This window comes from Vigna umbellata, chromosome 1 (assembly GCF_029865625.1).
Source record: "Vigna umbellata cultivar VRB3 chromosome 1, Vumbellata_1.0, whole genome shotgun sequence".
NCBI classification, from domain to species: Eukaryota; Viridiplantae; Streptophyta; class Magnoliopsida; order Fabales; family Fabaceae; genus Vigna; species Vigna umbellata.
Window position 1 is genome coordinate 58,865,119 of NC_142165.1, and position 10,878 is coordinate 58,875,996.

General features: G+C 35.5%; 1 protein-coding gene across 1 annotated transcript; it reads right to left on the reverse strand.

The window, feature by feature from the left end:
* Window positions 1–6,991: 6,991 nt before the first annotated feature.
* On the reverse strand, window positions 6,992–9,964 carry LOC124844239 (uncharacterized protein ycf23-like). Its single transcript, XM_088103919.1, has 9 exons — window positions 9,669–9,964; window positions 9,177–9,242; window positions 8,870–8,944; window positions 8,368–8,430; window positions 8,235–8,294; window positions 8,027–8,116; window positions 7,823–7,930; window positions 7,399–7,521; window positions 6,992–7,269 (listed from the first exon to the last, which is right to left on the reverse strand). The coding sequence occupies exons 1-9, from the start codon at window positions 9,873–9,875 to the stop codon at window positions 7,138–7,140; spliced, it is 924 nt and encodes a 307-aa protein (XP_087960045.1). The 5' UTR covers window positions 9,876–9,964; the 3' UTR covers window positions 6,992–7,137.
* Window positions 9,965–10,878: the final 914 nt, after the last annotated feature.

Sequence of the window (10,878 nt, forward strand, 5' to 3'; positions counted from 1 at the left end):
ATGTCTCGGTAAAAATCAAAAATAATTTCTTAAACACAAATCCATAAATTTTATATTGCCCACAGTTTTATATGTGATAGAGAGAACAAAATGTAAGAAACAGATGGTGTAAAAGGAAGTTTTTTTTTTCAACATGGCACTCATTAGGCTCATTAATTAACTATCGACTATCTTTCTAAATTCTTTTATAAATATTAATTTTGATTACCAAATCTATGAAAAGTCATTATCTAAAAGTAGTATTAACTAATTTTCAAAAATTATTCAAATAATTATACCATAAACACATATTTTCCTCATTTGTGAAAAATAAAAAAAATTCAATGTATTATACATATTCAAGAACATCTTAGTCCACTTGGTTCGAGATAATCTTGGCTTAAATATACTTTGACAACATAATAATATGTCGATTAAGACATCAACAAGGATAATTGTGATTAAATTAAGATAAATGGCTAAAACGTATTAATAGAATATTAACCAAGTAAACCAAGGTTATTAAGTACATGAATTAGGTTCATTTAGGTAAAACTTCATAAACACAATACAAATAACACAATACATGATGTAGAGTAATTATGTTCCATTATTTTAACATTTATTACTATCTGATGCATTTTTGAGGAGGCATAAACTTAGGACATCTCAGCTTGAAGCTGTGAAGTTGGAGTTTGGAGCATGCTTGAATAGTTGTTTGCCAAGCTGCTGAAGAGGAAGGTAGAAGGGAAATAGAAAGAGATCTTGAAGAATACTGCTTTAGTGCAAAAAATTGCATCCCACCTTTGAACTATACCCGATACTAAGGAGGAAAATGGTTATAACACCACTCTAAAGACTGAAGGTGCAACCAATACATCACTCGTGGTGGGAGGAAGTCGTAGACATCCTTTCATGGACGACATCATGGAAACCACTTTCTCTGTCTCTCGTCCGATTGGAAATCCCTTTCCTTGGATCAATATGATATGATGTTAGTACAGAACTGAACGAGCACATTAATGTTTATGTCACTCACATACGCCTATATACAACTGAGGACAAAGTCATGTGCATTATCTTCCCCACGCCTATGAAGGGAGCAATTTTAAATTGGTTTACTCCATTACCTCCTTTCTCCATTGATTATTTTAGCACTTTAGCATCACATTTTGGGACCTAGTTTTCAATAAGTCACCCTCCTCGTCTCACTTCTTTGGCACTTGTCAACATAAGGCAAGACAAGGAAAAATCTTTGCGTGATTTTGTGAAGTGGTTCGACAAGGTCGCTCTCAACATCAGGAACTTGTATCTTGAGGTAGCTTTACACCATATGGTCAAGGCGCTACGGTTGGGACTCTTTGCAAATGATTGATACATGACACTGATTGCCAACTTGGACAAGTTGGAGGAATTAAGGGAGTTCAAGAACAAAATATAAGCCAAGACCATGCTAGCCGAAAAGAAGTCAATAGAAGTAGATCCTATGCATAAGAGTAGGTTCAGACAAAGGGAGCCAATGCCTACTCAGTTTGCGCACTATACTCCTCTAAATGCTCCCAAGATCTTATGTCTTGGAAGATGCATTACAGGTAGACCTTATGCGCCACTTAAAAGGTCACAAACCCCTAAGAACGTAGATATGAGGAAACATTGCATGTATCATCGCAGTTATGGGCACACCATTAATGATTGCGTGACCCTCAAGGACAAGATAGAAGAGCTTATTCAGGTTGACCACCTTAGACATTTTGTGTAGATAGATGAAGTGGGAAGCTCGTGTGCTGAGTTCTGAAGAACTGATGATAGGAGAGATGGTCGTAAAAAGCGCGATCGATATGATAGAAATAAGGAAGAACCAACCCAACGTGAAGAAAAATGCTCAAATGCTAAATCCTCACTTAGGACCATAAACACTATTTCCGGAGGATTTTGTTCTAGGGGTTTTATCAGCTTTGGCTAGGAAGAGACAATCTATCAATGCAATATTTAGAGTCATTAAAAGGAGGAGAATGCCTCTTTTCACCTTTACAAATGTTGACTTTCAAGGAGTTGATCCTTAACAAGATGACCCTATGGTAATCACATTAGAGATTGAAAACTTCGCAGTCGAGAAGATTTAGTGGACCAAGGATGTTCTATAAACATCCTATACTAGAAAACTTATAAGAAGTTACAACTACCAAAAGAGGCCATGACCCTATATGATGAGCCTATAGTTAGTTCTTGGGAGAAAGGGTGAATACTAGAGGTTATATTAATCTATATGCCACCTTTAGAGAAGTTGAGTTGACAAAAACTATACCTATACGATATTTGATTAATGCTAACACATTATACAACATGCTTTTGGGGTGCCCATCACTTAATCAGTTTGGCGCAATCATATCTACCCTCCATCTGACCATGAAGTTTCCTTCACCATCAAATGATATCATCACAATCTCCTTCACCATCAAATGATATCATCACAATCCATGGAGAACAGAAAATGACACAAGAATGTTAAATTATAAGTCTTCAACTACCAATCCCACAACTCAACATTAACAACATTGAAAGAGACAACATGACTAATATGATCATGGAAGGAGAAGACCTAGACCCTAGAGTTGAGAATGATGTTAGTGTTAAGACAAAATCGTCTATGCTCCTAAACACTCTCATGTTTTGAAGTTTAACCAAATAACATTAAACAAAATAGTAATATGAAAACAACATAGGATGAAAATACAAAGACTTAAAACCAAATCTAAAAGCTCCTTGTCGAGAACCATCTTGGTCCTAGTTGAACAAACTCTTGAAGTTTCTTGCCGAGTATGACCTCGGTCTTGTTGAACAGAATCTCGAAGTTCCCTATCGAGAACCATCTTGATCCAGGTTGAGCAAACTCTCAAAGTTTCCTATCGAGTCCCACGTCAATCCTAGTTCAACAACATTTTGGAGTTCCTTACCGAGAACCATCTCGGTTCTGGTTGAACAAAGTCTTGAAGTTTCCTATGTAGTACCACCTCGGTCCTAGTTGAACAACATCTTTTGAAGTTCTCTGTCGATAACGAAGTCGATCCTGGTTGAACATCCTTCAAAGTTCGATGCCAACAACCATGTCAGTCTAGGTTGAACATTGAAAATAAACTCTAAGTTCCTTATGGATGGTTACCTCGGTTCTCATTGAATATGATTTCCCAACAAGGTGAACAAGACTTGCAGAACTTGAATGGTACATGAAGACTTAAATGTTGTTTCATATCTTGAGTACATGTATATATCAGACTCGACATGCAAATGTTATTGAAAAAATATACTAGTTATGTGAAGAAAGTATATAGGAAAGAGACGACTATTGAAAGAAGACAAATTTCATTCATAGGCCCTAAAGGAGCTCCTGGTTACAAAAAGATAGCCTTCGTACATTTCAGCCTTTGCGATACACAAAAAAAAGAGAGTAACCTACTTAATAGTCTCAAGGTTGGTCTCATCAACATTCTCAGCTTCCTTGGTTATGGGGCTTAGATCAACAGTTAGATAAGACATCTCGGTGGCCTCGTTGTTTTCAACTTTAGCATTTTCATTGACATCGACACTTCCAAGGGTGGCAGTGTTATCGCCATCATTTTGTGCAACAACTATCTTGTCAACATCTATGAGAGCACCATTGGAGACGTCCTTGTTCACGTTAAAACGCTCACCCTTAACAGGAATTTGAAAAAGGAATTTGGCCTAACTCAATGCCTTGTAGAACTCAATATTGTGCTTAGAATTTACAAACTTTTGGTACCTGAACAACTCGACTTTTACAATCTTCCAAGCCTTCTTTTCATCGGCAAGCACAATTGTCAGTTGTTCTACCTTATCCTTGCCCTTCTTCTCTCAATTTAGGCATCAGATCTTCCAAGTCTTCATCCTTTTCTCTCACTCATCCTTTTCCTTCTCCCGTTTCTTCTTCATGGCATCATGCTCTTTCACCCAGGCTTCTTTGTTCAAGGCATATTATTTCTTTAAAGCCACCAACTCATTGGTCGTCTTCAGTTTCCTTCATCTTCAATTTCCTTCTTTAGAAGGTTGGTTATCTTGTGGTGGGAAACGAATGTGCGACTTTGTAGTTCAATGAAAGCTTGCATTAGAGCATATGGGTCGCTCTTGACTATTAGTATTTCTTGCTCGTTATTTAGGTTGTAGAGAACATTTTAGTGCATGTTAAGTTGGGTGTCGACTAGTCCACCCCAACCAGCGAACATAATCCTAGAATAAGTTGTGTGGGAGTCGACACCTCGTCTTTTTCTCTTTCTCTCCTTTCTTAGTCTATGAATCTTTGAAGGTTGAAGTTTCTTGGGAGGACCTTGGGGAGGATGAATATCAACTATAGCATTTGCTAGGCCGAAAGTCAAAGATCTTACCCCTTTTCTCTTGCTTTCAACTAGCATTTTGTTCCTTAGCTTGCAGAACACATCGTCTTTCCCATGTTTTTGTTCGTGTTGGGCCATTGCTCCTACAAGTATTGAGAAGTATTCATATTAGCCAAATATTAGTTCAAGTTAAGTAAAAGAGATAAACTTACAAAGCAAAGAAAATTAGTTAATGATTGAGTTGATTAAACTCGAACAATTTTTATGGTAGAAAGTTAGTGTGGAAGTTCGTCCATGACACTCATAATTCTCTTATCTTCATTATTCATGTGATCTCTAGGCTAGTCTTTGCATCTCATTGGGTTATTGCTCTAGTAGAATAGGAATTTAGAATTGTTGTTTAAGTCATTAAAGTAGGAATGACCTACTCGGTTCACAACAACCTTAAAGAACTTAGTCTTGAAATTCTTAAAGGATTGTGAGTAAGAGCTAAACAAACATGTCCTCGCTTGACTGACTAAAGAAAGCCAGCTAATGTCTGACCTAGGGCGAGTACTATAAAAATGAAGAAAACATTGAGGTATAAGCTCCAATTTTAGGGCTTTACAAATTAACCAAAATGCTTAGAGACATCCCCAACTATTCGAATGAAGTTGGGTGAGACAACATTTAAAAGACGTAGTACACCCATAGTAAACTCGTTGAATGGAAGTCGAATATGCAACTTAGTGAAGAAATCCATATACATGTAGAAAAATTCTCAATCATAGCCTTCTCGGTCATGATAGACATTGTCTATGGTTCATACCCTCTTGAAGGAGACAATATCTTTTGCCTCTCTCCATCATACGTGTATACGCTATGCAGCCACCACATAAGGGTAGATGACTACCTAAACTTAGAAAATACAGTTTCACTTGAGGGTCTACCCAATGAAGACGACATGTTTGAACTATTAGAAGATATACTTGATACTATTTGAAACTAGATACTGGAAATTCTTTGAAAGATTTTAGTAGTAGAAGGAAGGCTTGGAGAGTGAAGGGCTCAAATTTAACGACAAAAGGTTACAAATATTAAACTTCCCAAAGTCACATTGATATTTGATGACCTAACACCCATCAATCAAGCCTCTTCATCGTTGCATTTCTTGAGACTAGAGGGCTACTATACCTATAAGGCGAGAGGAAAAAAAATACAAGTTTTCTTTGCATACATCAGTCAAACCGATACTGACATCCTAACAACAATGTAAAGACTTGAGCACATAACTTGTCAAGCTTGGAGACTAGTTTACTATATATACCGAGAACATTTTGGCCACTTGGCCCGAGATGATCTTGGCCTAAATATATTCGAACAACATGATAACATGTCGATCAAGACATCAATAAGGATAATTGTGATTAAATTAAGGTAAAGACTAAAAAGCATTAGCAAACATTAGACAAGTTAATCAAGGTAATTTACATGGATCATGCTTATCCAAGTAAAAGCCCATAAATACGATATAAATAGTACAATACACGAGGTAAATTAATTATGTTTTATTATTACAACATTTATTATCATTTGACACACTTGACTAATTTGAGTATTAGAGTGCCTTCTATATACTAATTCTAACTCAATATGAACTTAAAGGTGTGAAGTTGAAGTTTGGAGTCTCTTTAAATAGTTGTTTGTGAAAAACTTTGAAAAGCATAACGCATAAACATTTAATAAAGGGTAAGACTCAATGGTTTTGTTGAGGAAAAAAATGTGTGAAAAAAAGGTGAAGGTGAAGAAATTTGTGTATTTAAAACAATTCCAAAAGAAAGTGGAGTTTTGGAGTAAAAGCGTTGTAAACAGCAACTCGATAATTGCTTTCCAAACCTATATGCTATTTGTAATTAGAAAACGACTTTTTAAAACTTTTATACTTTCTGAAAAAATTAATATAAAATATATTTAAATATTCTGAATTACACGTTTTCCTAAACACCATATAAAATGTATTTAAGAATTTGGACTTCAATTCTCATTGATCATTCTAGAACGTATCTTTTTCTAAATACGGAATAATATTTTAAAATAATTTAAAGTGCATTTTGAATATTAATGAAAAACTTAACACCTTCCAAAATATTTATCTATAAAGTTTTCAATTCGAAAAGCTTCTTCTAAAATGGCATTATAATCCCGTTGGACCAGATGGAGCCAAGACAATTCCAAATTGGTATCTCAATGACTTTCCGAAAGGTTTTAAGAAACTTTTCAATAAAAATATTCAGGGTTTTAAATTTTCTGAAAGTAGTACGAAAGGTTTTAAATTTCAAGTTTCCGAAACGAGCCCTTCAGAATGTGTTTCAAAAAGTGACAATCTATAATTAAAGATTTCATAATAAGATGTTCCAATAGGATAAATTTGGAAGCTTCTTTAATATATTTCAGAATACATTCTTCAGAATTTGTAAGGACTTTAAGAGGTTGTTTTTGTTATTACATTTAACAGAAAGGTGCACCAAGAAAATAAAACTTTGTAATAATAGTAGTTAATCCATAATCACTGTATTAATAAACCATTCTTGTAATGCAAAAACTACTGATTAAGAACATTTTTTTACCTCTTAAAATATAAACTTTTTTATAGCAAGCAAAACCTCTTAATGAACAAGAATACATAGTTCCACTCAACTGACCAACAAGTTTTCATTAGAGAACAAGTCCGAAATATAAAGGACAAAGAAAAATGGAACCTAAAGGATCCAAATTTTCGTTGCATGTTTTATTCACTACCTACACATCCTTCATTTGTTTCTTGCTAAACAAACTACTGTCTCTGAGTTTCCACTTCATAAGTGGTTGATGTCTGAAATGATGTCTGCAATGAATTAGCAATGCTTCTGACCTCCGCAATCATTGCAACCACATCATTAAGTCTATTAACTGCAGACCCTACACCCTGTGAATAGGAACACTGCTCAATAACTTCCCTCCAAAAAGGTAGAACATTACATTGGTATAGTGAAGTTTATAAGTTTATGGTTGCTGCAAAAGTTAGATTGGGAAGAAATTTATTAAAATTCCTTACCACACCAGCTGCCCCAGCTGTTATAGCCATAGGTGCTGTGACTGCGCTTAGCCCTGATGAACACATGACAGGGATCTTAACAGCTCGTGATATGGAATATGCTGCTGCTAAAGTTGGTGTTGCCTACAATCACCAGTGATAAGAAAGTTGATAATTTGACGAAGGATTTTCCATAATCAACTATAGTTTTACCAATGCAACAAACAGCATGAATGTGAGTAACCCTTTAAGTTGTAATTGCTTTCTGGGCAGAACATGTTGCTTCAGAATTGATTTTGGGGGAAAGAAGAATTAACGACCAATTGTGAATGCCAGAGCAGTAAATGCAGCAGCTTAAATATTTTTTCAGACTCTTAACAGCTTAAATCTCCAGCAATGAAGATGCAAGCAATAGGAAAAAAGACAAAAGTAATTTTCCGGTTACCTTTTCAATCAAACCCATAATACCAGATTTTGTGGGATTAGAACCTTTTCCTCCTTCAGTTTGAATAACATCTACACCTTCTAGTTCCAATGACTCTGCAAGCTTGACCTGTTAAGGATTTGGACTTTTTATTTACATGCGCAAGTAAATATTGATATTATCAGCATAATTGTGAACTCTGATAGAAAGAATGCTGTTTGTAACCTGATCAGGGAGGCTTAGTGTGTGAGGAACAGTGACAGACAAGACTATGGATGGAAGTATTCTCCTTGTCTCCTTTGTCAGACCAAGAATCTGCAAAAGGTAGATCATCAACATAAAGAATTCAAGTGCAGGCTTCTATTAAGAGTACATTTCACAATCATTTTAGCATCTGATACTCACAACCCTTCGTTGCTTCTCTACTCTTTACCTTTTCAGGAGTGAAAATTATTCCCTTCTCATAGAATGAATCATAGTTTCCAATCTCAACCTGCCAAAGCCATTTAGCATGTTAAGTAAAAATCTCACAAGGACCATTTTGGAACTAGGCAAGAAGGTCAAACCATTAGTGCTCCTGCTTCAACTGCAGCTGGAAATGTTACAGGATCTACAGAAGAAACACAAACCTGCAAGGAAGATCAAAACATCAAATCAATCTCCTGATTACTCTTGCATCTTCATGTTCCCTACGTCACTAGCAGTTGAAAGTTTAATCTACAATTAAATATGGTTGCATAGCACATTCAAAATATTGTCTGTACAACCATGAAAATTTATTTGGACTCTTATGGAATTATGTTCACCTTTTCAGAATTGATTGATGTGTTAAAGTTTCATGCAAATGCAAATTTAACTTTTGGGTATTCATTGCTTGCATCAATTGTTTTGATAAATGTGATGCTAGAACAAAGAGACCTACAATCTAGTTGGGAGTTCCAAAAGAATTAAGGGAAAAATTATGGTCATAAATTTGTAACTGGTTTGGATAAATTCTTAAACCAGTAAAATATACATGCAAAGTATAACTGGTATACATGTTCAAAATAAAGAAAAGTGAGAATATACCGGACAAGAAGTTAAGCCAATAACTAGCTTTACCAACTCAGGGTCACATGCTATATCCACGTGAGTTGCTCCACCCTATAAGCACAAGGGATTACAATTCATACACATTAACATTAGTATGTTAGTTTGTCTTTAAATGTGAATATTTGACAGGTGAGAAAGCATGACAAGTTACCATATACAAAACTCTATTCGGGTAATTATTTTTAAGGATGCAAGGATTCTTGATCTTATTTTTTCATGGATGAATTACAAAGCTGAAGAAACAGAGAAAACGTAACAAGAGAGAAGTAAAAAAATAAAAAACCTTGTCAGCAGCAGTGACCACCGATGCAACATTGTCTTTATTGAAATTCTGCAAGCCTGAGATAATCTTCAAAAGAAGCCAAATGTTTGTTAACATGTATGAAACAAAAATACACCAAAAAACATCATAGAGAATATTTTAATGAACGAAGCAATATAAGCTAGGACAACTGATATTGCAGCAATCTCTTTAAATACTCATCAAAACCACCAAACTCCCTTTTTGCTCCCTATGATTTTAAAACATTAAAAAAGACTATCACATTTTTATTTCAGAATTCTAAATTATGTGTTGTTCCATGAAAACTTTAGCATCAACACCACCATACATGCATGTTGAGCAGAAAGATTAGTCTCAATGAACATCAAACAAACCAACGAAAGACAGCACACAGATGGAGACAAAAAAACTGCTTTTGGGTGAAGAAAAGCAACAAAATGAGAAGATGGAAGAGAAAGCAAGAAATGGGTAGGTTTTGCTTTAATTTCTTACCTTGAGAGCTCTACGTTCGTTGAAGTGCTTCAAGACATCATCTCTGGTGGAAGAGAGTAAGGCTCTGGTAGTAAAGCAGGTTCTTCTTTTGAAGGGTAAAGAAGATGGCCTCGAAGTTGCATCTGAACCTAGCAGAGGGTTGAGATTTGGCTTTAGAGTGGTGTGATGAGAAGAAGAAGAAAGTGGTGTGCATGTTAAGGAATGCATGCTTGTGTATTGTGTAATGCCGAAGATGTTATCGGTGGGAAGCAGGGTTGGAGTGTAGAGCAGAACACAACAGATAAGATTGGTGGTCTTGTTTCATTGTTTAATCTGTCATGTTCATCAGATATTTTGTCTCCAACACTTCACAATGCAATCTCTCTCACAATAAAATATAATTCAGTAAAAATAAAATCATGAAAAAGAAAGTTATTATTAAGATATAAAATTCGAAACAGTGTTACTCGTTTTTTTCTTTTAGTTTTTTTGAGGGCCTATTTAAATCCATATAGGTTTCTAAATCACCATCTAAATTGGTGGTTTTTTTTTTCAAATATTTGTAAAAATGGATAAATGATAAATTTTTAAAAATTACTCCGATATATAAGTTGGACATATGTGAGTTATACGAAAATAATATAGCAGCAAAAAATATCATTTAAAGATACTTTTCTTTTAAACAACTATTTCACAACATTTTTTTAAATAAAATATTATTTATTATATTCAAATAATGATAATAATAAATATAAATGGTTAAATATGTTTTTAAGTCTTTAAACTATCAAACGATTTTGTTTTTAGTTTCTCTTTCAAACTTTGTTACATTTTGATCCTTATCTTTAAGGAAACTATAATTTTTCGTTCTCCAAAACCAACGGCGTTAAAAAGAAGCTGAGCTAGCTAACGGTGCCACGCCATTTTTTTTTGACATTGAGTCAATCTTCTAAGCTTTTCTCCCTCCCTCACTAGCGTCGTCTCGACTCCTTCGCGGTCTCCGAGCAGTTCCTCCTCACCAACCTGGCCCTCCACGGCGAGACCCGCCTCGACTCCTTCGCGGTCTCTGCTGTCCTTTGCAACCACTGCTAGCAGTTCCTCTAAGACCTCCGCAACGCCCCTGATATCCAAATCTTGATCATCTCCCACGCCAACCGTTACTTCACCCCTCTCCCACTTCCTCTCCCACCGCTTCGGCCCCCACGATCTTCTCCCTAAAATCGCCTCTCTC

Coding starts and splice junctions, on each gene's coding strand:
- LOC124844239 (XM_088103919.1), bottom strand. CDS start 9,875: ATGCATTCCTTAACATGCACACCACTTTCTTCTTCTTCTCATCACACC. Junction 8,117..8,234: donor TAATTTTCACTCCTGAAAAG/GTAAAGAGTAGA, acceptor TACCTTTTGCAG/ATTCTTGGTCTGACAAAGGA. Junction 7,270..7,398: donor CAGCTGGGGCAGCTGGTGTG/GTAAGGAATTTT, acceptor TCCTATTCACAG/GGTGTAGGGTCTGCAGTTAA.